This window comes from Leopardus geoffroyi, chromosome A1, assembly GCF_018350155.1.
Source record: "Leopardus geoffroyi isolate Oge1 chromosome A1, O.geoffroyi_Oge1_pat1.0, whole genome shotgun sequence".
NCBI classification, from domain to species: domain Eukaryota; kingdom Metazoa; phylum Chordata; class Mammalia; order Carnivora; family Felidae; genus Leopardus; species Leopardus geoffroyi.
The window spans coordinates 25,757,934-25,785,622 of NC_059326.1; the positions used below are offsets into that span (position 1 = coordinate 25,757,934).

The 27,689-nt window shown below is 40.5% G+C and overlaps 1 protein-coding gene across 2 annotated transcripts in view; it reads right to left on the reverse strand.

Annotated features, from left to right (window-relative positions):
- The window catches only part of GTF2F2 (general transcription factor IIF subunit 2), a 158,571-nt gene extending 132,070 nt beyond the window's left edge, over positions 1-26,501 (reverse strand). Inside the window, exons 1-5 of one of the 2 annotated variants that reach the window (XM_045476935.1) lie at positions 26,243-26,476; positions 18,147-18,237; positions 12,035-12,108; positions 2,077-2,095; positions 594-738 (exon numbers count right to left, since the gene is read on the reverse strand). In XM_045476935.1, coding sequence (XP_045332891.1) covers positions 594-738; positions 2,077-2,095; positions 12,035-12,108; positions 18,147-18,194 — 286 coding nt within the window. In that variant the 5' untranslated portion in view covers positions 18,195-18,237; positions 26,243-26,476. Of the gene's footprint in view, positions 1-593; positions 739-2,076; positions 2,096-12,034; positions 12,109-18,146; positions 18,238-26,242 lie in introns of both variants that reach the window. The other variant, XM_045476925.1, reaches the window with a different exon arrangement.
- Positions 26,502-27,689: the final 1,188 nt, after the last annotated feature.

Consider the following 27,689-nt stretch of genomic DNA (forward strand, 5'->3'; position numbering starts at 1 on the left):
AAAATCTCCCTCTCTAATGCACAAACTGAAACACTTGCTCCTGATTTACTGAACTGGTAGAATATCAGAGCAAATACACAAAATTTACAAACTGTACTTAACACAGAGCTTCTTGAGTGTCAAAACCAAGTAAAAACAGTTCAAATCTCGGTACTAAAAAGGCTCTCTTAGAACTGAAACCTACAAAGGCAAAAATTCAGACTAAAATATTCCCTAATATTAAGCAGTATTTTTTTAAATACAACTTATAGTTGCTGAATATCAATTTACCAAAACAGGAAAGTATGACCTTATCTTGGCAAAACTCAGAATACTGTTTCTTCAACATCCTAGAAGACAGCTTGATGCACCAGACTCTTCCATCTGCTTTGTTCTATTTCTTCATGCCCCAAATGGAAATTAAACCCTTCGAGTAACAGCCAAAATTTCATTAATCACAGGAAAGTAGAGAAACAAATAGCATGAAATGAATAATAGAGGTAGACAGAACAACAGGTAAAGCAGCCTTGATAATGACCTTAAAGTGTAATTTGAGACACAGCATCTATATAACAAGTACTGGAATCACATTAAATAATTCTATTCCCACTTACCTGATGAGCTCTCAGTAAAGACTGTTAATGTCTGTCCTCCAACACTTTGTAAGACAAATGGATGTTCTCTAGGGGTGCTGACAGAAGCTGGTTTTCCGCCAATATCGTGAATATTTGCAAGATCCTCATTCAAAGTAAATGACACCTAACAGACACATTAACAAAAGCTTATTACAACAGACTTATGTATTCAAAGTATCTTTCACAGAAATTCTGATTATAAATCAAATACCTTTTTAAAAATATGAACCTCAATTTCTAGTCATTTTATTCAACATTTTTCTTTTATTATTTTTTTAATATATGAAATTTACTGTCAAATTGGTTTCCATACAACATCCAGTGCTCACTCCAACAGGTGCCCTCCTCAATACCCATCACCCACCCTCCCCTCCCTCCCACCCCCCATCAGCCCTCAGTTTTATTCAACAATTTTCTAAAACTTTATCAAAAAATCCTTAATACTTAGTCATAAAAAGGGAATCTATTCCCATTTGTCAGAATAATGGGGCTAATCTACCATTATAAAGATGGGTGACAGCTTTCAAATGTTTTTCTCTGGTTTATGGCTGAAGAAACTCTAGCTCCAAAACAGGAATAAATTTTTTCCCCTAAGGTCTCTGAAGTCAAGGGATTTTATCTTCTTACATTTATATCCTTACAAATGTATATACTTAAATATATAATATAAATAAATATATAGCAAAGGGCCTGGCACATAGAAGGAAAACAGTACTTGCTTAATGAATATAAGAGTATTTAAAAGGTGACTGTACTTAAAGGGGGAAAAAGTGAGCTATTACTAGAAAGCTTAAACATTCCCATAAGCAGGGGATGTATTTCTTTTTTAGGTCTTAATGACTGCTGTAGGAGTACATGGTGCTGTTTTATTTTTGAATACTTTAACAAATACAAATAAATACTTACAAAGGTAATTCAATATTGAGGTTTAGAATAAAAAAGACGTAGTAGACGTTTTTTCACAAGGATTTTTACTACGTACCAGCTCTCCCCAAAGGAACCTCACATTTATATCAAAGGGATTTATAAACATAAAATACTAATCTCCCAACCACAAAGGAAAGGCAATAAAGCATTTATTAAATACTTCTCTAGTATGTGATAGGTACCACAATTATGTCCTGGACTTAATGGGTCAAAACCTAAAGCCCTGAAAAATCCAGACCAAATGCCTTTGCCACACTGAAATAATATTCGAGTAATACTGAAGCAAGAATAAGCATCATAGTACCCAGTGAAGGGATATTTTGGGTCAAAGCAGAAAAATGCTAAGAATGAACAACTAGAAAGGAGTCCATTCATTCACACAAAAGTGACATTTATACTGTTACGCGTTCCTCACCATCAGCCAGTGTTTTGATGTAGTTTTCCAGAATGCAAACACCACCTTCTCTTTACTATTACAAATACATGGTAAAATAATCTCACGTTTTCAATAAAATATGCATAGAAATAATCTTACCTCAGTCCTTCCTTGATTCCTAAAAGAAAGGAAAGAATTTTATTTAGATTTCATGTTTTCTTCAAATGTATGTTAAGAAGTAAAAGAAATAACACTATTTCATATTTACATAAAATATAGCATTTACATAGATCAACTAATATTTACCCTTGGCTCTCCTCAACTAACCTACTTGTAATCATTTGGTAAAAATAAAAACCACATTAATCCCCTGTGTACATATTATAAGTTTATATCACTTAACACTATTGCAACCTATCCTAATAACAGTTTATCCAAGTAATGATCTTGTTACTGTTACCTTTATTTCTGCATACTATATAATAGTCTAATTTTTAAAACCATGTATTAAATATCTACTCTAAGCAAAGTACTGGATGTAATATCTGTTCCCAGCCAGAAGATATAAAAGCTATATCCATAACTACAAGAGATAAATTTTAATTAATGTTTAAGAGAATCCCAATATGCCAGGATCAGATAGGAGACCATTTCTTCCATTCTAGGAGTTGAGGAATGGCTTAACAAAAGAGAAAGCCTGAGCTAAGTCTTGAAGGGTACTGGGATTGCAACAGGCTGAGACAGGAAAATAGTATCAGACGTATCAGCTGAGCAAAGCCACAAAGAGTCTGATCATGAAAATGGAGTCACATTTGGCTCAGAGAGTACAAACTAAGGAATAGTGGGAGATGAACTATAAAGGAGAACTGAGGCTAGACCACAGAGTACCTTGAATATCACAGTGCAGAGCATGGACTTTATTCCTTAGGCAATGGAGAGCCACATGTATTGCATGAACAAAAGAATACAGTATAAAATATGCTCCTAGAAACTTGCACCAGAAAATATATATAAAATGGATATGAAGACCAGTTAGAAAACTACTGTTTCTCCCTAACACCAGACTGAGTTCCAACCTGCCTTCACGCAGAGGCTCAACCACTCATTCTGTGATGAAGTGTCTACAAACATTAGGCATTGTGCCAAGTGCATGGTATACAGTATGAATACAGGTCTTTGTCCTCCAAGGTCCTAGTTTAATGCAAAACGATTCGATCCGTGAACAACATAAACAGGATAATAACTTTATGACAGGTACAACGTGCTGTCAGGAAAATGCAGATGAGAAAGCTAGCAAAAGACAAATTAAATGAGAGATGAGGTCAACAACACGGAGGCATTCCAGGTTAAGAGAGTAATCCAATTAAACACAGAAGTGAGAAGATCTAGCACATTCTTTCTAACATCAGTGAATGGTAGGCTTGAGTCAAGTGGTAAAGAGCCTCTTGGGCCAGACTAAGGAATCCAGAATCTTAAACAGATTTGTTTACTGCAGGACTCCTCAGAGTCTTTCACATATGAAAATGCAATGTTGATCACCCTTTTGTTGGGAAGCACCTAAAAGAGAAGTGAAAAAATTCTAAGATTTCATGTAAAAATATGCATTCACAGCTCCTCTCAAAAGACTGGAAGATTTGGCAGCGATAGTGCCCTCACCCACCCATCAATTCAGTATGACAATAATCCCTTTGACATGCACAGACAGGCAATGAATTCATTGCAGTCCCTTCCCTATTACTCCTGGACCTGGCTTCTAGGGACATTTAATTAAGCTAACCTTTCAGACAGAGGTGCCCCAATCAAAATAAAGGCAAAGATGCAGGGAAAGCACTTGCAGAATGTTTACTGAATTGAATTGAGGTTAATGCAAAAACTCACAAAAAAGTAATGAAGGCTTCAACCAGGCAATGGCAGAATGCAAAGAGGAGGAGTGTGTGGCAGGATATCTGAGCTGTCAGAACTGACAGAAGAAGAAATGATTGGAAGTAGGCAGCAAGGGGAAAAGGACTGATTAAAGATCATGCTGACATTTCCAGTCTGGGGGATAGAAAATCACCCAGATGCAATTAGAGAACACAACAGGGGATGACAATTTTATTTTCATATATTTATTTATAACATCATCTTGGCTGGAATGATAAGAGATTGATGAACTCTGGATGAGTTAATTTTCTAGAATAAAAAAGACTTAAGACTTATTTTTAAAGGATTAGATATTCTTTTGTCTTGGCATATAAATGTATGAAGTATACACGACCTTTTGTCATTCAATATTACCAATAAAATATATCTTTTTCATGATAACCTGTGGTTAAAATTATAAACATCAACTACTGTAAAACACGGTAATATCCTCAGAAATGAACGCAGTGAACATGTAGCCCACCCTTTCACTGAATGCCTCACAATGCTGTTCAGTCAGTCCTTCATCACTCTGAGTCCACTTCTCAATACCCCGCCACTATTTCTTTACACTCCAATCCAGTTCCTCTGGCCTTTCTAGAAAATTGTCTTTCCTTTTTCTTACACTTTTTAAATACTTCTCAGATTTGACATCAATGGGAGGAGACTTTTCACTAATTACTGACAGCCAATAAAACACCCCCTTTTTGAAGGTTAAAAGAATCAACCAAATAATACCAAATCTTTAACTGTGCTCCAGGATTTTTTGTTGGTTTTGTTTTAATTCCTATTCATACATTCCCTTCTTGAAAAGTCAGCTCAAAAACCATTAGATGGAGCCAAGGAAGGTGGGTATCTGAAGACTGGGTTGAGAAGAGGCAGCACAACCCGAATGGGATGGAAAGCAAGTGCCTGGGGCTGAGGGGATAGCCTGGGAGGAGGTGTCAGCGCCCAGGAGGGTAAGGAAGGCATCCCTATAGAGGAATGCTTCAACAAGAAGTGTGTCAGAACCTAGCAGGGTCAGGAAATAAAGGGGGGGGGGGGGGGGTGCCTGGGTGGCTCAGTGGGTTAAGCGTCTGACTCTTGATTTCCACTCAGGTCATGATCTCACAGTTCGTGAGATGGAGCCCCAAGTCAGGTTCTGTGCTGACAGCGTGGAGCCTGCTTGGGATATTCTCATTCTCCCTCTCTCCCTCTTTCCCCGCCTCCCACCCCTCAAAATAAATAAATAAACATTAAAAAAGAAGAAGAAGAACTAGGACTCCATGGAGAAATGCCTGACTCCAGGCTCTGACAGAAACACGCAAGGTGAGTCCAAAACCATTTTTCTATGACAAAAAGTAAGTGCTCAAAGAATGATGAAGACATGCCAAAAGGCCATGGGGCTGCACTACTGAACTGCACACTGTACAAAGGGGCATGGGAACCGGGCTAGGAGGAGCTTCCAGTGGCTGCATTTTGGACAATTTGAACATGAGAATAAATGATGATAGTAACAAACTGTGACTCACTGAGTAAAACTGGAATCCATGAGTTCACACTAACATAGCTAAATTAATAAAGTGGAAAATCTGATGAGAAAGGAATACAGAGGGGCGCCTGAGTGGCTCAGTTGGTTAGGTGTCCAACTTTGGCTCAGGTCATGATCTTGCAGTCTGTGAGTTCGAGCCCCACATCGGGCTCTGTGCTGACAGCTTGGAGCCTGGGGCCTGCTTTGGATTCTATTCTGTCTCTCTCATTCTCTCTCTCTCTCTGCCCCTCCCTCACTTGCACTCTGTCTCTCTCTCTCAAAAATAAATAAACATTAAAAAAAAAGACATGGAATATATAGTCTCCAAGTACCACCTCACAGAATATTAATTATAAAAGGGAAAAGAGTAAATTTACAGTGAAAAAGCATAGAAGACGCTCCTTAATCAAGTGATCAAAGTTACCACTACCAGTAATGGGACAAAATGAAAACACATAAACCTTGCTAAAATACAGTAAGAACCCAGTTTCACCTGGTATACAACCCCAATCTAATCATGAAGAAACATCAAACTCAAATTACATAAAATAACAGCCTTGCAAACATCAAGCATGTTGACACTCATACAGTAGACAAGTCAATCAAAGACTTCCAAATGTTCTAGATTTAAGGAAACTGAGAGAACGGACAACAGAATGTAATTCAACGTTGTGGACTGGATCCTTTTGCTATAAAACAGTCTGGAGATAAGTGGCAAACCCTGAATAAAGTCTAAGGATTAGGCAGTACCATATGATGTTAACCTACTGATTTGGAGGGGTGTGCTGTGATTGTTGTAGGAGAATGTCCTTTTTGTAGTCACCAAAGAACCACAAAAGTTCTTTATAATGTTCTTCTAACTAACTTTTCTGTAGCTTGACATTGTTTTCAAATGAAAATACTGGGGTGCCTGGCTGGCTCAGTCGGTGGAACATACAGGACTCTTGATCTCGGGGTCATGAGTCCAAGACCCACACCGGGCATAGGCCTACTTAAAAATTAAAATAAAAATTTTTTTAATGAAAAAGTTTTTGGGAGCGGTGGCTCAGTCGGTTAAGCATCCGACTTCGGCTCAAGTCTGATCTCACCGTTTGTGAGTTCAAGACCCGCGTTGGTGTCTGTGTGGCCGGCCCAGAGCCTGGAGCCTGCTTCAGATTCTGTCTCCCTGTCTCTCTGACCCTCCCACACTCACACTCTGTGTCCCGCTCTCAAAAATAAATAAACATTAGGGGCGCCTGGGTGGCTCCATCGGTTGAGTGTCCAACTTCAGCTCAGCTCATGATCTTGCGGTCCGTGGGTTCAAGCCCCGCGTCGGGCTCTGTGCTGACAGCTCAGAGCCTGAAGCCTGTTTCAGATTGTGTCTCCCTCTCTCTGCCCCTCCCCCACTTGCACTCTCTCTCTGTCTCAAAAATAAATAAACATTAAAAAAATTTTTAATAAAAATAAATGAACATTAAAAAATTTTTTTTAAAAATAAAAAGGTTTTAAATTTAAAAAAAGTATTAAATAATTTCAAAATGTCCCCAGTTTACTTCATTAATTCCTTGCTACAGAATTTGAGAATGTTACTAATTTTTCTCTATAACAATGATGAAATGAAAATCCTCAATCTCTGCATCACTAACTTATTTCTTTTAGAAGCTAAGTGCCATGAAAATGCTGGGTCAAGAGCACGAATATTTTATTATTAATATTTCTAGCCTTCTCATTATCCCAGTCCCACACTGCTGGATGAGTTTGTCCATGTCTTTCTATAAGGGCAGCACCAAGAACTGAATTGTTGGCACTGTAGCTAACTGGCAGAGAAAACAGCAGGATTATTATTCTACTTTGTTCTGGGCAGTAATGTGTGTGAATACATGTGAGTGTGTCATACATGTATGTGTACACATATATATGTTGCCAGGCTGGCCTTCAGAAAGTTTGCACCTATTTAAACTCCTACCAACAGTAAGGTTTTCTAAATTTAGTCAATTTTATAACAGAAAAATTCTATCTCATTGATTTTTTGTCCACATATTTTTTATTAGTGGGCCCCCATATGACCCTAACTGTTAAATGTGTTTAGAAATAAAGCTAGAACTCAAGAGCCTGGAGCCTGCTTCAGATTCTGTCTCCCTCTCTCTTTGCCCGTGCACCACTCACACTCCCTCTCTCTCTCTCTCTATCAAAAATAAACATTAAAAAAAGTTTTTAAATTAAAAAAAACAAATAAAACTTAACCTAAAGTAAAACCGTAAGCTAACTGAAATGCAGTACACATCACACGTCCAAAGGTATAAAAATAATCCAAGTACAATGCTTTAGAAACATTGCATAAACTGCCTAAGAGAAATGGCCCAAATGTCACCAGCTGTTACAACAGGCTGGATTCTCCTGTTTTCAGGTGTAAACGGAACCAATTTGGGGAGAGCTGCACTCCCACCTGCATGTCTTCTCCCCGTCCTCTGCCTCTCCCAATTCCTCTACTCCACAGCACTGTCTCTGCTGGAATGAACAACCGCACCACACAGACCTTCCTGGCTTCTGGCCTATCTAAGGCACTGCAAACTGCTGCTGCTTACCTTTGGGAGATGTGCCGGGGAAAGGAGGTCCATACCCACACACCATACACAACACAGAGTCTGTACTATGCAGTATGTGGCACAACAGTAGGTAAACACTACTGGCTATTTTACATGCACTGAACCCCTGAAGTATTAATACCACAACCTTTTAATAGATGAGGAAACAGAGAGGGTAAGCAACTTACCGAAAGTCACACAGCTAGTAAGTTAACAACGTCTAGATAAAGCCCAGAGCTGAATGATTCCTGAGTCCATACTCATAGCCACTATGTCACACTGGCTCTTTAAAACCTTGTTTTCATGCTTTACCCAAATATACTTTTTTTTTTTTTTTTGTCACACAGATCATCCATAAACTGGTTAATCTTCCTCTAAGAATCCATACTTGACTATGTATCTCCTAGCCTTAAAAATATTTGAAGATGGTTTCACCTGGTCTGCCTTAAATCTTCTCTCAACAGCCATAGTACCTTCAAATATTCCTCAAAGGACACTGAGTTTTTTAGTTTTTTCTCTGTCCTTGTCTCACTCTACTAAAGGAACTTATCTGTCCATGTCTCTAAGTACAGCACTAGAACTGAACTTAATATTTGCACCATATGCTAAGTGGCAAAGAGAAGAGTGAGATTATCATCCCACTTCATCCTAAACAACAAACATCTACTAAGGGAGCCTTTTGTTTATAGCCACATAACCCTATGACTCATATCTACTTTAAACCAATTAAAATCCTGATAACCTAGTCACAGGCACTGCAAAGCCTTTCCTCATCACCCTACATTTAATAGTGAATTTAGTAACTCGGTATAAGGAATGAAAACTAAGAGAATTAATAGCACAAACAAGACAGACAGCCAGGAGACCTACCATGGAACAAGCTGTTTTTAAGCATTTCTATAGCAATGTTAGTAATTAACATAAAGCTGTTCTCATCATTAAAAGGATTTAGCTCTATAAGACAAGACTGATTATATTTCATGTTAGGTAGATGATCTGCCAGGTCCTTTAGCTAACATAAAAAAAATACATGCACACCTGGTAACATTAAAAGCAAAGAGTTTATTGTCAAGACCAGGATACTCAAGAGAGTGAAAGCGGGGACACTATTAATAACTGCATAGGGAAAATATGTAAACTGGGACTATTCCAGGCAAACCCAGGGGTATGGCCACCCTATACTAGATGCAACTGTGTAAACTGTCTGCTTTAAATTAAGGAATGAATCAACAACCGCACCATGCAGATCTTGAAATTTTCTCCCCAGCAAAGGTTGATAAAACTGCAACATACCCACCGTTGCTGATTTAGCATGCTTCAGGGAGCAAAGAGCTCGCAGAGGTTTCCTCAACCTCAGCTTTTATCCCATTTCCCATACTAGTCCCTTCTTCCCCGCACCCCCCCCCAAAAAAAAATTTACATTCTTCAACCAGGTATTTTCTTCCCACAGAGGTTTTTAAAAAAAATTTTTTTTTCAACGTTTATTTATTTTTGGGACAGAGAGAGACAGAGCATGAACGGGGGAGGGGCAGAGAGAGAGGGAGACACAGAATCGGAAACAGGCTCCAGGCTCTGAGCCATCAGCCCAGAGCCTGACGCGGGGCTCGAACTCACGGACAGCGAGATCGTGACCTGGCTGAAGTCGGACGCTTAACCGACTGCGCCACCCAGGCACCCCATTCCCACAGAGGTTTTGAGGAACACAATATTCACGGCAGAAAAAGGACAACATTTGAGTTTACAAAACATTTTAACAAACCCTAAGCTGTTTTTGCTCAAAAACACTCTATGGGTTGGTAAGGCATTATTATCCACATTTTACAAACAAAAAAGCTACGGTTTAGATAGCTAAGGCCAAATAATTATCAATAGCCAGTAAGGACTAGAACCCAGGTCTTGAGCTCTAGTATAGTTATTACATAAAACAACATGGTTCACCATTAAAATACATTTTTCCTGTAGTCTGCCTTTCTTCAGTGACATATTGCTGAGATTTAATCTTGATAGTGGTTCCCATTTTCAGTAAAGCCAATTATAAGAAATTCTGAAGTCCACAACCGAAATAGTAGGTAATTATCTGCGTTATAAGGGATTCCATGTTGAAAAAGAAAAAAGATCACCCCAGATTTCAAAATTTTTTTTTTTCAACGTTTATTTATTTTTGGGACAGAGAGAGACAGAGCATGAATGGGGGAGGTGCAGAGAGAGAGGGAAACACAGAATCGGAAACAGGCTCCAGGCTCCGAGCCATCAGTCCAGAGCCCGACGCGGGGCTCGAACTCACGGACCGCAAGATCGTGACCTGGCTGAAGTCGGACGCTTAACTGACTGCGCCACCCAGGCGCCCCAACCCAGATTTCAATTAAAAGTATGCAAAGTCTGCATTCCCTTATACTTTCAATAAAAGTATAACTCACCAAAAAATGTTATTTATCTACAACTTTCCAGAAATATGTTAATTTTCTAGTTATATATGCAAATAAATGACAACTATTTCCATACTATCTCACTGGATTCATAAAAAAGGCTTGCAAAACAGGCAACTTTAGGCATAAGGAACCTAAACTCAAAAGATTAAGTGGCCTGTACAATCGCACTGATAGTAAGTGACAGAGCCACAACAGAAACCTACTGGAGTTTTTTTTACAATTCAAGGCCTGAATTCAAGCCTTGTTCTGCTATTAAATGTGTAACCATCTCTTGAGAAAATAAGATATTACTTGTCCTTACCTAACTTTAGAACTTTGGATATAAAACCATGCCTGTTTCCAATCAACATCTTGTTAAAACAAAATGAAGGGTTAAAAGATCTGTCAGAACAAAGGTAAGGAAGAAAAAAAAAAACTAGAAAGAAAACCCTGGGGTCAAATAACATTTAGAGATTGAGAAGATGAAGAAGCCAGCATTAGACTGAGAAGGAACAGTCCCCTATGGACGACAATCAGGAGTGGTGTCCCAGAAGTGAAATGAAAAAAAGGGATGGAGGATTGGAATAATCACTATGTCAAAATTCTGTTGAAGGACAATTAAGAAGGCTGACAGGTGACTCTTAGATTTAGGAAGGTAGATGTGCCAGATTGCAAAAAAGGACTACAAATCCTTCGCAGTGACCCCCACCAGGAGGTAGACTGTATTGCTCTCCCCGTGAACCTGGGCTTGGCTATGAGTTGCATCCTGAGGACTCTGGCAAACATGATGCAAACACAGGTTTGCTAAGTGTTTGTGTATTGGGACTTCTCTCTCTTTTGCTCTAGGAGTTTTCACCATCATGTGAATGAGCATATTGCAGATAAAACACACACGGCCACTGTCCCAGCTGAGAGCAAGCCAACCACTAGACACATGAGTGAAGCCATTCTAGCCAGGAAGGCCAGGTCAGTCCCAAACAGAAATGCCCCACAGAATTATAAGCAAATAATAAGGTTTTTGTTCTAGGCCACTAAATTTGGGGGTGATTTGTAGTGAAGCAAAAACTAACTAAACTAACTAAAAGGAAGGCACTGGAGACCAACTAGAGCTCTTCCAATGGAGTAGTAGGCAGGAAAATCTGATTAGAGTTAAGACTGAATGAACAGAGTGGAATGCAAGGCCTCTGTCTGACACCAGCTGAGCTTTGAAAGAGGCTTCCCTTTCTAACAAGGTCATTTCTTTAATCAGGAAACTAAACCTTTACATTGTTTTCCAGGTGTTCCCTACCCTCTTCCAATACCTCTATAGAGAGACATGGTGACACCATGGCAAAGTCTTTCTACTGAAGCACTTACTGGGTGCATCTAGTTATGCCCAACCCAAGCATCCATCTTCACAAGATGTGGAGAAGATGGAGGGATGAGGGAACTACATACTCTGCTGCTTCACTGCCAGTACGTTTTACCAGTAAATCTGACTTTATATTTACACCTATCACTAGAGAAGGGGGTGTGTGTGTGCATGCATGCACATCTATACACATGCACACAAATACACATGTGCACACACAACTCCTCACAGCGCACCTAACCATCTCTTGACAATCCTTGATGTGCTCATTCTCATTTTCCAGGTAAATTCCCCATCTGAAAAAGAACTGTTATGACTTGTAAAAGCATTTATAAAAATTTCAAAAACCAGCTTTTTAAGATGTCAAAAATAAATAACTTACTTAGCAATCCGCAGTTTCCCAACTTCACCTCTTCCAGGGGCTTTAGCCCATTGCTGGGACAAGTATTTAGGAACCTACAAAAATAAATAAAACACTAATAAGACTATGTTTTAGATGCTAACAAACTTCTTAAACATAAAATGATATAATGTTTCTATGTTACTTTCTGCTTGTAATAACTGATCATTAAGTATCACACTCTCATACATTTTGCACTATAAGGGATACTAAGAAATCATCTTAATTCTCAAAGAGCTTGAAGTCAGGCTGGTGACACAAAACTAAAGCTAGTCAAAAAACTTAACAAAACACAGTGCTAACTCATGTTCCCAAGTAAGTCCTAAAGTTCAGACATGAGAAAGGCTACCAGAAAATGTTTCTCAGAGGGGCATAACACTCTAACATGATATTATTCAGAGATACCACCAAGTTCAAGATGAGTTCAAAAATCAAATTTTATTGTGCTTAAGACTATAACTCTGACCAAAGATAAAGGATCTGCTGAAATAAATGATTAAATATCACGACTAACATTTATATAATACTTACTACTTTCCTGACACTGTTATAAGCATTTTCCATACCTTTACACATTTAATCCTCACATCTCTATAAGGTAGATACTGTTAATTACCCTCATTTCACAGAGTATGAATCTGGGACACCCAGGGATTATATAAATTAGCCAAGGTTATATAATCAGTAAATGATGGAGTCAGGATTCAAACCCAGGCAGTCTGGATCCAGCATCTATTTGTAACTAGATATATGTTTAACTCCCAGGGACCTGGGTAGCTCAGTTGGTCTGACTGGCTCAGTGTCTGACTCTTGGTCAGTGTCTTGGTCAGTGTCTGACTGGCTCAAGTGTCTGACTCTTGGTTTCAGCTCAGGTCATGATCTCGAGGTTTGTGAGTTCAAGCCCTGAATCAGGCTTTGCACTCACTGACAGCACAGAACCTGCCTGGGATTCTGTCCCTCCTTCTCTCTGCCCTTCCCCTGCTTGTGCTCACAAGCATGCGCTCGCTCTTGCCCTCTCAAAATAAATAAACATAATTTAAAAAAAAAGGGGGGGGGATTAATTCCCAAAAAGGTTAAGAGAATACATGCTGAATCACTACTATTTCTAAAAAAAAAATTTTTTTTTAACATTTATTCATTTTTGAGAGAGCAGGAGTGGGGGAGGGGTGGGGAGACAGACTCTGAAGCAGGCTCCAGGTTCTGAGCTGTCAGAACAGAGCCCGATGTGGGGCTGGAAGTCACAGACTGCAACATCCTGACCTGAGCCAAAGTTGGACACCTAACCAACTGAGCCACCCAGGCGCCCCCCCCCCTTTTTTTTTTTTTTGTTTTTTAGAATCATTACTATTTCTTCTAAGAGGTAATTTAAACTCTGGAATCAGTACACACCTTCAAGGTTAGCCTGCTGTGAGGAATGAGATACCACATGAAGCATAATACCTCACACAAAGCAAGTACTCAATGAGTGTCAGGTGTCACTGTTATTTCCCCCAGTAATCTTGGAATGATAACACGAACGTCAATGCATAACTGAGTCAGAGCTTTCAAACAAGAAAGGAAAAAAAATTCTATTTACCAAGATTTCATTTGCAAAAAGAACCACTTAACTATCAAGCAAATTATAGTGCTTTGTTTGGATATACAGTAGAAAAAAATCAGAAACAAAAGGGTCAAAAGAAGATCCTAATGGTACTTCTTCAATTATGAATGCATTCTTTACACCAAAATTTATCGAAGACTAGCCATATTCTTTAATAAAGTCCATAGGAGAAAGTTGGTGTCTTTTCTTCATCATATTCCAAGTTCCTGGTTCAAATGAGCCCTCTACATATATAGATGCCATAAGACCTCCTCCCTGACAGTAATAGTGTCCCTTCCACAATCTGTATTTCAAGCAATCACTCTAATCACTATCTCCTATCTTCCTGGCTCTCTCCTCAGTACTTCAACAGTTCTTTCATCCCTTCAAATCGCTGACTCTAACATCTAAACACTGTTCCTCAGCTGCCTATGTCCCGTCTTCGCTCCTTAAAGGACTTACAGCCCATCATTACAATCATTTCCTTTCCTCCATCATACTGGCCTGGCAGAAACTTAATCCTCATTAAAGCCAATCTATCTGCTACTTATTTTATTAATTAATTTATTGATTTGATTTGTGTTACTTCTCCACACTGCACCTGAGCAACTGGAAAAAAACACAGTGATGCCAAATAGTCTCACTTGAAATATATGGCTACTAACATCAAGTTAGCCCTTCAAGATGCTTGGCAATTTAACTCCATCTGCCTAGTCAGTTCACTCTCCCACCGCAGATGAGTCACAGGTTCTCTTCACTCTTAAACCCACAACACCTCTCCCTTCCTTCTCCCTCTGTGCTGATAACCTGACTTCCTCTACCAACTGGGAAAGAGGATCCAGAGCACTTCTAAATCTACCAGGTAGCCAAAGCAGGAGCCGTTTATCCTGACTTCCCCTCTAAAAACAATACATGAACAATGGCCAATCCATTGGCCCTCCACTTGTGCCCTGAATTTCTTCCCCTGTAGTCTAATCAAGGACATCTTTCCTTCAATTCCACCCTCTCTTTCCTCTCTCCTCTAATCATCCCCCCATCAGAATGATGACGACGACGATGACCGTTGACACTGGAGTGCTTACCACATGTGGCAGGAACACTCTTAAGATGTCCCCCAATGATACTCACTTCCTGACCTTCACACCATTGTGTAATCACCTCTTCTTGAGTGATAAGGGGTCCTGTGACTTGTTTCTAATCAATACAATATAGCAAAGGTGATGGGATGTTACTCCCCTTCCCCTTTGGCTAGGATACCTTTATTCTTTTATTTAATTAATTGTTTCTATTCATTTTTATTTTTTTGGCTACAAAATTTGTTCATGTCTATTTTTTTTTTTTTTTTTTTTTTTTTTTTTTTTAAGTAGGCTCCACACCCGGTATGGGACCTGAACTCACAACCCTGAGATCAAGAGTCACCTAGTGACTCATCACAACAAGTGCACTTCTTAATCCCCATCACCTCTATCTCCAACTCACCTCCCCTCTGGGTAACCATCAGTTTATTCTCTATAGTTAAGAGTCTGTTTCTTGGTTTATCTCTCCACCACCCCACCCCCCCCACCATTTGCTCATTTGTTTTGTTTCTTAATTCCACATAGACTGAAATCATAGAGTATTTGTCTTTCTCTGACTGATTTGTTTCACTTAGTATTATACTCTCCAGCTCCATCCATGTCACTCATTGCATATGGCAAAATTTCATTCTTTTTTTATAGCTGAATAATATTGCATTGTATATATAAATACTACATCTTTACCCATTCATCAATCAATAGACACTTGGGTTGCTTCCATATCTTGGCTATTATAAATAATGCTGCCGTAACCAAAGGGGTGCATGTATCCCTCTGAATAAGTGTTTTTGTATTGTTTGGGTAAATACCCAGTAGCATGACTACTGGGTCATAGGGTAGTTCTACTTTTCACTTCTTGAGAAACCTCCATACTGTTTTGCAAAGTGGCCACTCCCACCAACAGTGCAAGAGGACTCATTTTTCTCTACATGGGATATTACTTCTGTGATTAGGTTACATAAGATGGTGACTTCTGTGTTGCTTCTCTCCTTGTTTTTTTAGTCTGCACACTTTGATGAAGTAAGTTGCCAAGCTGGAGAGGCCCAGGTGGCAAAAAACTAAGGAGAGGCTCCAGCCAACAGGCAGGCAGGAAACATAAATGCTCGGACCGATAACCTTGGAGGATCTGAATTCTGCCAACCAGAGAAAAACTTGGAAACAATCTCTCCACAGTTACTACTTCAGATGAGACTCCAGCCCTGGCTGACACCTTGCCTGTAACCTGGGAGAGACTCTGAAGCAGGAGACCCAATTAAGCCCTGCCAAGACTCCTAACCCACAGAGTCATTTTGCAAATGAGGTAACTGAGGCACAGGAAGATGAGCAAATTTGCTAATTTCAAGATCACACATCTATTAAGAGCAGAATCTATAATTCTTTCTATACACTGTCCCATTTTTCTGCCTCTCTTTTCAGCAAAGCGCTTTGAAAGCATTGTCTCTGCTGGCTGACTACAGTTCCCCCCTTGCCATTTTGTTTTACTATAGACAGGCTCTACTCTCTACCACTCCACTGAAACTGATGACCCTACTGACCAAGTATCTCCACACTGCCAAGTCAATGTTTAATCCTCATCTTTAACGCCACTCAACAATATTTGAGAACTGTTTCCTCCTCCTTCAAACACTTTCTTCACTTGGCTTCAAGTCACCACAATCTCTCTTGATTTTCCTCATACTTCTCTGGCCTCTCCTTTTAGGTCCCGACACATCTAGATTCTCATCTCCCTGACCTCTCACCTTTAAAAGGCTCTGGTTTCAGTCCTCAGACCACTCCTCTTCTCTACCCACACTCAACTTTATGTAATCTTATCCAGTCTCGTGACTTTAAATACCATCTGTATGACAACTCCCAAATTTAGAGCAAATCCAGGCTCTCCCCCCAAATCCCAACTTATATATCTAACTGCCTACTCAAACTCTCCATCTGAATATTCACTAGACATTTCAACTTAAAATATCCATACCAGAACTCCAATTTCTCCATCATAAATGTGTTCCTCATGCAGTTTTCCATGTCTCAGCAAAAGCTCCATTCTTCCAGGTACTCAGGCTGAAACTCCGTGGAGTTACTCTGAATAGCTCCTTTTATCTCACATTCCACATCCAACTGAATGACATATCCAGTCAGCAATACCTTCAAATTGTATTAGGACTCCAGCCCCTTCTCACCAATTCCAGGCTTACCATCCTAATGCAAGCCACCATCACTTTTTATATAATCACATTGGCCTCCTATCTGATTTCCTACCTTCCACTCTTGTCCACACCTAGCTTATTCTCAATACAGCAGCCAGAGTCATCATCTTAAAACATTAAGTAAAATGATACTGTTCTGCTCAAAGCCTTTCAATTATTTAATAGACATGTACATAGTGCCCACTACAAGCCAAGTACTTTTCTAATCACTTTACAAATGTTACTTCACTTAATCCTCATAACAACTCTATTATTATCCCATCTTTGCAGATAAAGAAAATGAGACCAGAGTTATTATTTGCCAAGGTTCTCACAATTACTAGTGAAGCCAGGATTCTAACCTAGGCAGTCTAGCTCCATAATCACCGTGCCACGTTGCCAGCTCTACAGCTACTGGCTCCCCATGTCACTCAGAGTAAAAATCCTATAACGTCTTGCATGTTTCAGGCCCCTGCTAGCCCATGGCCTCATCTCCTTCTACTTTCTCTCACTCGCTTGACTCTAACCACATGGACCAGCACCTCGTGTCTGCAGGCCTTTGAATTGCTGTTATCTCTGGAACTCTTCCCCCAGGTATCTGGAGGGCATGCCCCCATAATATCCTTTAGTTCTCTGATCACAGACCACTTTATCAGTGAGGCCCTTTCCCCACCCTATTTAAAACAGCATCCCCAGCTACTTTCTATACATTTTACCTTATTTATTTTTCTTCAGAGCACTTATCACCTACTATATATGTATTTGTTTACCATCTCTTCTCCCTCCCCATTAGAATGTAATCTACAGAAGGCAGATATTTTGTCTGTTTGTTTACTGCTATATCCCTAGCAGCTAGAATAGCCTGGCATTTCACAGAAGGACTTATTTTAATAACTGAATATTGAAGAAACATGAGCTAATGTTTTTTTTTATTATTTATTTTTGGGACAGAGAGAGACAGAGCATGAACGGGGGAGGGGCAGAGAGAGAGGGAGACACAGAATCGGAAACAGGCTCCAGGCTCTGAGCCATCAGCCCAGAGCCCGACGCGGGGCTCGAACTCACGGACCGCGAGATCGTGACCTGGCTGAAGTCGGACGCTTAACCGACTGCGCCACCCAGGCGCCCCTGAGCTAATGTTAATGTAATAAAAATGACAGCAGTTAACAATGGTGGCATTACTGGGGTACATCTACGATACAGAATTTAATTTTAATATACCTCACTGCATTCTCAGAGAGAAACCTATTTCAGAGATCTACCTTAGAATAAGGGGAAGGAAGAAAGACACCAATAGTGAAGTACATCATTTTCCAGTTTGCCTCTGTCCCTTATTGCTGGTTCTCTGAAATGCTATTAAGATAAAGAAAAGACAAAAATATTTTAGAGCACAGGAACACCTGAGGGGACCACACTTCTTTACTACATTAACCAGGTCAGAAGAGTCTCTGATCAAACTGCTAAAGATGACAATTTAGGCCACCAAACAACCAGAAGTTCTAAGTACAATATATATCATAAACTAAAACAAATTAAGAATCAAATTCAGGGGTGACTGGGTGGCTCAGTCAGTTGACCATCCGACTCTTGATTTTTGCCCAGGTCATGATCCCAGGGTTACGCTGAGCGTGGTGTAACCTGCTAGAGATATGCTCTTTCTCTCTCCCTCTCTCTTTCTCTCTCTCCCCTTTTGCCTCTACCCCATTTGCATCACTCTCTCTCTTAAAGAAATCAAATTCACTACAATACATTGTATCTAATACGAAGCAACTGACAACTTAAAAAAAGAATATGCTTCAGAAGTTAATTGATAAAAATAAGTTTGGAACTCCTACTGCATTGTCATCATTATAACAAAATTGTAAATTCCCAGGGAACCCCACCAGCTTATTTAATTCAAAAGGTTGCCAAAATTCTATACCCTTTTGATGAAAAACAGAACACAATGAGGATAGTATGTCAATCATATACACATAACTCAAAAGCAAGAACTTATGGAAATGAGGTTCCCAGAAGTTCCAGCCCATCAGCATTAAGTCTGGAAAAAAGGGAGGGAGACAGGGAAGAAAAACTGATATGGTCCCAAGCCTCTAAAAAAACTTCTTTTTTTGAAGGGTTGAAGTTTTAAAACATTTTCTTTTCTTTTATGTTTTAACAAAATTGTATATATTTAAGGTATACAACATGATTATTTGATATACATAGTGAACTGGTTACTAGAGTCATGCTAATTAACATATCATGTCCTCACATAATTCTTTTATAAGAACACCCGAATTCTACTCTCTTGTACATTTTCCCAAAACACTCTTGTCAACATGTCACATATGAGATATGTGTTGTTTCCACGGTCTCCACATTCATTAAAGAAAATTAGATGGAGACAAGATAATAGGCACAAAAGGAAATGTTTTCTCAGATTTCCAAAAACAGCGACAGAAAATGGCTCACTTAAGCAATACTTTCTCAGGGAAATTTCCCTTGACCCTTTAAACTAAGTCAAATTCCTTTATTATCCACACCCACAGAACAGTATTCGGGGCTTCGGTGTCCTTATCTGTCTGTAACTGTTTTCATTAGGACTAATATTTGATTGATGTCTGTCTCCTGTGGTAGACTATAAATCCTAGTTCACAGAGCACGGGCTATGTCTGTTTCTGCTCACCATAAAAGACTCGGAGCCTGGCACAATGGCCAGCAATCAAAGCTTGTGGGATGAATATACCCGCCCACCGGTTCAGTCCTAGCAGGCAGAGTACTAAGGTCAATCAAGACTTTGGAGCCAAGGTGCTAAGGTGACTTGTATAGACATTACTCCCCTAAGCTTCTCTGCCAACTTTGCTTCAGCAAATGTCCAGTTCCCCAACTACTAGTCTCCAAACCCTGTTTCTCCCAGAATACAAGCAAATTAAGGGCATTGCAATGGACACTGTAAGTACAACCATTTCCCCATTTAGGACCAAAGGCCTTATCCTCCTAGCTACTGGGAGTGTGGCCACAAGTTAGCCCTTAGCTGTTAGCCCTCTTTCATATTGCCTTCACTGAAGAGAGGCCCTTTTGCCAAATTCATGCACTCTTCCTGGGACAAACCACATGCAATGATTGGCCAATACAGGGTATACCTCACCCCAACTCATGACACCTGGAGGGCTCCCTATGGAATCCTCCTCAGCTCTCCTACAGACTGCATTATACCCTGTGCCCAATCTGTTTAAGTCTTTTTCCTTCCACAGGTGATGATCCCAAGAGCACTCCCTATTAAACCTAATCACTTCAGAATCAGCTTCCCAGGAAATCCAATCTATGACAGGCAGCTTTTACTCCCATGTTTTTTGAAGATCACCATAAGGAACTGACAAGACCCAAGGTCACAGATATGAAATCCCCACATCACCTCTATTCCCCAGGGAGATAACTCATAAAAGAGCCCTAAGCTGTAAAAAGGACATTTCCCATCTTAACATATAAACAGACCTAAATTTGTTTGTGTTTTTAGGTTGATTTATTTCTTTTGAGACGGAGAGTGCACACGCACACGAGTGTGCATGGGGGAGGGGCAGGGAGGAAGGGAGAGAGAGCATCTCAAACTGGCTCCACACACAATCTCACAAACTGCATCATCACCTGAACCGAAATCAAAAGCCAGCTGCTTAACCAACTGAGCCACCCAGGCACCCCAACAGATCTCTAAATTTAAATCACTATACCATGGTTGAGTAAAATAACCTCCCTAAGCTTCAATTTCATCGTCTGAAAAACACACAGTAAGTATCTACTTCCCAGGTTTGCTTTGTCTAAAATATTAGGCATATATGAAAGGTAAGTTCCTTTTTCTCCTGCAAGGGTTAGGGGTATCACCCATTCCAGTAGCAGCTCTCTCTGGTATACAGCTTTCTCTCTGGCCACTAATGTCCAATGGTTTACCTATCTATGAAAAAAATAGAAGCTGTACTTGCTGGCATTTCAGTTGCTGAATGAAGGACATAATATTCACTGGGGATGATGTCCATCCCTTCTGTCCTGATCCTCTTCTCCAACAAACATGAGTCAAAATGCCTAAAAGAGGAAGACTGATTGTGCTAGAAACACATCTTTTTCCTGGCTAGAAAGCTGTTGCTTAGACCTACTGCAAACTTTCTAAATACCTCCACTTGTTCTTCCCCCAAAAAGAGGTAGCATTTGTTATAACTCAGGTCTCGGTATGATATTCACTACTTATGAAAATCCCACCACTCCTAATAACCTTGCTAGCTTTATCTCCTTTTTTCCCCATCATGTACCTTACCCTCCAGCCAACCACAACTAGAGATGATTTTTCCAGAAGTCTAAATATGGAAGCCAAACAACTAGGCTAAAATATTTTTAAACATCCTACAATTTTTAAATCATGATTTGGTGTAAGGTGTGTAACAGTGTTGTGACCAGTTGCCAACCTAACAGTAGCACAGACTGGGCAACAGGAACAGGGTAATGCAAACTACAAAGGACTAGCTTCCTGACAAGGTAAAAACCGTGACTTTATGTTTTAGCAGATGACATCTATCATAAAGTTAAATTCAATCGTGTCTATTACCTATCAAAACCTGTTTGGATCATCAGTCTTTGAAGATTTTCAAAACTCCCAGAAATGGCATTTCATGAAGCCAGAACAGTACAGGTACTGGATATTCTGGGACACATTCTACTACATTTGCTTTTTCCGGAACACACTCTAGTTCTCCCCAGCAGTGTTGGGAAGTTTTTCCTAACTGATCAATTTCATAAGCTCTTCTTAAATGTAAACTTCCCCATGAAGCCTCCCCTGTTCCAGCCAGAAAAATAACTATTTTCCTGCTGAAAACTGTCAGAGATCTTATGTGTATATACCTTACTGTATTTATCCTGTTTTATGCCTTTCTAGTGATGGAATTAATAGGTACAAGATGGCCCATAAACTTTGAGATCCTCTAGAAAGAAATTTACATATCTTGCAACAAATGGTCCTCAAAGAACAGAACTCAAAGTATTACTTATAGTGAAAATATTAACATAAAGAGAAAAGACCTGAAATCTTTTAAGTTTATTTTTAGTGAGACAGAGAGACAGAGAGAGAGAGAGAGAGAGAGAGAGAGAATGAGTGGGGAAAGGTCAGGGGGGAGAATCCCAAGTAGGCTTTGCCTTGTCAGTGCAGAGCCTGATGACACAGGGCTCAATCCCATGACCGTGAGATCATGACCTAAGCCACAATCAAGAGTTGGACGCTTGGGGGACCTGGGTGGCTCAATCAGTTAAGCAGCTGACTTCAGCTCAGGTCATGATCTCACGGTTCGTGGGTTCGAGCCCTGCAATGGGCTCTATGCTGACAGTCCAGAGCCTGGAGCCCATTTTGGATACTGTCTGTCTGTCTGTCTCTCTCTCTGCCCCTCCCCCACTCACACTCTGTCTCTCTGTCTCTCAAAAATAAATAAACGTTAAAAAAAAAAAAACAGTAAAAAAAAAAAAAAAAAAAAAAAGAGTCAGACACGTAACCAACTGATCCACCCAGGCACCTCAGACCTAAAATTGGTGTGTAATTCTATTCACAAATTCTGACTGGATAAAAACAAAGACACGCTTTCTAATTAATATGTTATATTTTAATATCACACAAGGAAAGCTGAAAATGAAACTGACCATTATAATTTGATGTAGTCATATAATTTATTCCTATAATTCAGAGGTGAAAATCCAAGTATGCTCAAGTATGGGCATGAAAATCACACTGGATACTAAGGCCGGGGCAAATGAAACAAGTTCAAAATACCTGAGAGCTGTTCAAATCAAACTCCACTGTCTACTGGGTCTCCTTTAATGGAGCAGAAACAAAAGCTGTCAAAGTGGGTGTCTGAGTGGCTCAGTCAGTTAAGCGTCTGACTCCTGATTTCGGCTCAGGTCATGATCTCATGGTTTGTGAGTTCGAGCCCCATTTCAGGCTCCGCACTGGCAGTGTAGAGCCTGGTCAAGATTCTCTGTCTTGCTCTCTCTCTGTCTCTCCCCTGCTTGCTTTCTTTCTCTCTCAAAATAAAAAAATATTTTTTTAAAAAGTTGTCAAAGAAAGAACATGAGTAGACTGTAGAGCAGAAAGCATTTGCTACCAATTCTCATCATCTTTCGGAGATAAATTTGTAAAGGACAAGAACTGGCAAGAAAGTCCTTTCACACCCTGGAAAGACCTATGTGCAAACCTGTTATTTTCTTTAATATATAAGATTAGAAAAAGAAGATATACTGTATGCCAAGTTGACAGGAAGAAATTGTGATACTGCAAACAATAAGTAATGTATAACAACTAACTTTACAAAACAAGAACAGGGATAGCTGGATGGCTTAGTCAGTTGAGCATCCAACTTCGGCTCAGATCATGACTTTGCAGTCTGTGAGTTCGAGCCCCATGTCAGGCTCTGTGCTGATGGCTCAGAGCCTGGAGCCTGCTTCAGATTCTGTCTCCCTCTCTGTCTCTGCTCCTCCCCAGCTCGTGTTCTTTCTGTCTCTCAAAAATAAATAAACATTAAAAAAAAAAAAAAAAAGAGGGGCGCCTGGGTGGCTCAGTCGGTTAAGCGTCTGACTTCAGCTCAGGTCATGATCTCGCGGTCCGTGAGTTCGAGCCCCGCGCCAGGCTCTGAACTGACCGCTCAGAGCCTGGAGCCTGTTTGGGATTCTGTGTCTCCCTCTCTCTCTGACCCTCCCCCGTTCATGCTCTCTCTCTGTCTCAAAAATAAATAAACGTTAAAAAAAAATTAAAAAAAAAAAAAAAAGAAGTACAAATTGTTGAGTTTTTTTTTTTTTAATTTTTTTTTTTTTCAACGTTTATTTATTTTTGGGACAGAGAGAGACAGAGCATGAACGGGGGAGGGGCAGAGAGAGAGGGAGACACAGAATTGGAAACAGGCTCCAGGCTCTGAGCCATCAGCCCAGAGCCTGACGCGGGGCTCGAACTCACGGACCGCGAGATCGTGACCTGGCTGAAGTCGGACGCTTTACCGACTGCCACCCAGGCGCCCCTTTTTTTTTTTTTTTTTTTAATTTTTTTTTTCAACGTGTTGAGTTCTTTTTAAACAGATAAAAGGTATTCAAATACCCATACATGAGAGAATACTAATGCTTTTTAAATTTCATTTTAGATTGTATTCTTTCACATCTTCATTTAGTCAGTCACCATATCCCGACAATTTTTACTGAAAAAGTTTCTCTAATTCCTCAGACTTATCACATACCTATGATGCCGTGATAATTTTTAATTTTTTAATTTTATTTTGAAAGTTTATTCATTCTTGAGAGACAGAGACAGAGCATGAGTGGGGGAGGGGCAGAGAGAGAGAGAGAGAGACAGACAGACAGACAGACAGACAGACAGAATCTGAAGCAGGTTCCAGGCTCTGAGCTGTCAGTACAGAGCCCAACGTGGGGCTCAAACTCACAAACCATGAGATCATGACCTGAGCCGAAGTTGGACACCTAACCAACTGGGCCACCCAGGCCCCATGTGATTTTTAAAAATTTTGACTCTGCTAATCTTCCTCTCAAGCTTCCGCTGCCCCCCTGAATTATCTGCATCTTTGCCTTACTCAAAACCCTCCAAAAGGTTCCTCACTTCCTGTAGACTAAAGTTAAGACATCCCCATTTCACAAATAGGATAAGTATATAGTCCCAACTTTCTTTACACAAACCCTCTTGTCTAGGCATAATAATCTCCTTTGTTTTACAGGACACACCATGTTAACATGCATTTTCAGTCTTGCACTTCTGTTCCACTCTCCGGAATATACTATGTTAATGCCTCAGTCCACCCATCCAAATCATGTAAGGCGAACAATATTCACTGAGCATTTACTGTGCTCCAAGAACTAATGCATCATCTCAAGTTCCACTATTTTTTCAAGCTCTTTCAGTCTGCAAGGGAGATCTCCTCCTTCATGATTCTCCTCCATTGGGCATGCAGTAGGAGAAATACAACAGAAGAAATTTACCCCGGCCTTTTAGGTCATACTGATATAGCTGTGAGATCAAATGAGCACCAGAGAGTAAAGTTGGAGTTGAGGAATAAAAACTAAGAGACTGTTTATTCATTCATTACATATCTGTTGAGCAATTCCATGTGCCAAACACAATTCTGGTTGAGACAAGAAAAGATTCCGTTTTCATGGAATGTGACTGTGTGAGTGCACTCTGCACCGGCACTAGAGAGAAGGAGGTAACCAACACTGAACACATGAGTACACAATCACTTCAGGCTGTGACAAGTGCTTTGAAAAATATAGTACAGGTCTGACATGCTACCAACTGATCATAAGGGAGCTATTTTCGAGAGGTGGACAGGAAGTGCCTGATTTAACTGATGAATACCCAGCCATGTGATAAAAGTTTAAAAAAATTAAACCAAAGGTCCTACACTTCGAAGACCATCATTATCACATTTTGAACATACATGTGTCTAAAGCTCCCCTAAGAGGCAACACTCTTCAATACGTAAAAGTAAAGCAAAGAAATAAACTTTGGGAGGCGCCTAGGTGACTCAGTCGGTTCAGCGCCGGACTCTGGATTTCAGATCAGGTCCTGATCTCGCGGTTCCTGAGTTCCAGCCCTGCCACCGGCTCTGCGCTTGACAGCCCCAAGCCTGTTTGGGATTCTTTCTCTACCACTCTCTCTGCCCCTCCCCTGCTTGCATGCGCGCTCTCGCTCTCTCAAAATAAATAATCTTTAAAAAAAAAAAAAAAGGAAAGGAAAAGGAAAGCACAAATACTGTGCTCACTCAGAGCTAATCAAGACTGCTGTTAAAAAAAAAACAAAACACTTATTGACGGCGGTGCTCTAGAAGAGCACTCCAATTCAATGGCCTCTGCTTCCGTGAGTTCAGAGCTCTCTCAGCTCTCCTGGGAACTCCAATAAGGGCCATCAACCTAAAAGAACACGTTAAGGGCCAACAGGGACCCGTTCTACTTTCTGGACGAGAAAACTGTACAGAAGCTTTCACTCAACCTCTCTATGCAGACTCGTGACTAAAATCACTTTCACCCAAAGAAGATACAGAAATTCTTCAGTCTGGGGTACAATACACCACTCAAGTCGGAGAACACCAGGACAGGACCCCATAAAAACGACATGGTGGGAAAAGGAATCCGTACCAGGCAGGTTTGGACTCCAAAGTCGCAAAGACACTGAAAAAGTCCCTCAATTAACTTCCTCGTCTGCAAACTAGCACAACGACTCCTGCCTCCGAAGATGTGTGTGGCTCTAACGAGACGGCTGTAGAGAACTTTAAAAGGCGCACGGAGTGGGACAGTCTCAAGTCATTTAAACTACAAACTAGCAGGAGCGCAAGCCGGAGCCGCGCGCACACACCTTGACGAGCCACACTCCGGTGTTCTGTTTGGCGCCGGTCAAATCGAGTTCCCCACGTTCGGCCATGGGTCTGTTGACGGCAGAGGCGAACCGGCCAGAGCAGCGGCCCGGGAAGCTGGGGTCCTGCGGCACGAAGGACTGGAGAACCCGGTACGCCGCGGCGAGGGACTGACTGAAGAAGCCGAGTCCACCCGCCAGGATATTGGGAATCCCCGGAAAGAGAAACACGCCGCTGGGAGGCGGGAACTGCGCCTGCGCACTGCCACCGCCAATACGGCGCGCCGGTGTGGACAAACTTCCTGGTTAGGCACTTTCTTGAGTGGGCGTGGTTATGGTAGCCGGTTGTGTCTGAGTGATGAAGACACAGGGTGGGAGGAGACAAAATGTCCACAATACATTTAAAGACCGGGTCAGCATAAGTGAAAAAAGACAGCATCAAAACAGAAAAATGGGGTTCAAAGAGACAAAGGCTGTAAATTTATGTCCAACCCTGGTCAAGGAAAAAGAAACATTTTTGGAGGCCAGGGTCGGAGTAATAAAAAGAATAAGTTAATTAGCACACGTGGGCACTGTGATCGGACTGTGTAGTCTTGGGTATACTGAAAACATTGTTTGTAGACCCGCAAAAAATAAAATAAAGTAAGAGTGTCTCAAGTGAGAGGCTACCCTGAGCACTTCCAATTAAACAAGCAGAGAGCGGCCCTTTTAGATTTCAAAACCCCCGAGTCTATATAATTAGGTCAATTACAGTAGACATGTAAGATAAACCTGATTGTTAAATACCCGGCTTAAAGAGTTTCCTCTCTGTCTTCTCGCCTCTAGCATAAAATTCAATCCTCTTTACGAAGGCCCTCCTTATTTGATCTCTGCCACTCGATCTATCACACATCCAACCACATGCAACCATCAGACCTTCCAAACGGATCAGGATCTTCTTCCTCAACTATTTCATAGCCTCTGCACACTGAATGCCCTTTACTCATAAATAGATGCCCTAGTCTTCCCTTACCCTCATTCTCACCAGTGTCCTCTGATTGGCAAACTCCTACTTGGGTTTCAAGACTTATGGAAATGTCACTTCCTATGAAACCTTTTATTAACTTCCCCAGAGGAAGTTGGTTTTTCTTCACATCACAGTGTGATACTTATCACCCTGCACTATGTATACATGTTTACATGCTGCCTTTGCTTTCTAGACTATGAACTCCTCCTAGGTGGAAATAATGTTTTATTCATTTTATATCCACAACAGCTAACATAGTGCCTGACACATTGTCAGATTTCAATAGGCTTTAGCCGAATGAACATTTGCTGGAAGAGAAACAAACAGTAAAACACTGTAAGAATGGCAAGTAATATATTGAATCATGCATCAGAGCCATGTGCACAATTGAGGAAATTCTGTGCCTGTGCAGCACAGAGCCAGGAAAAGTTATCAGGTTTCTGT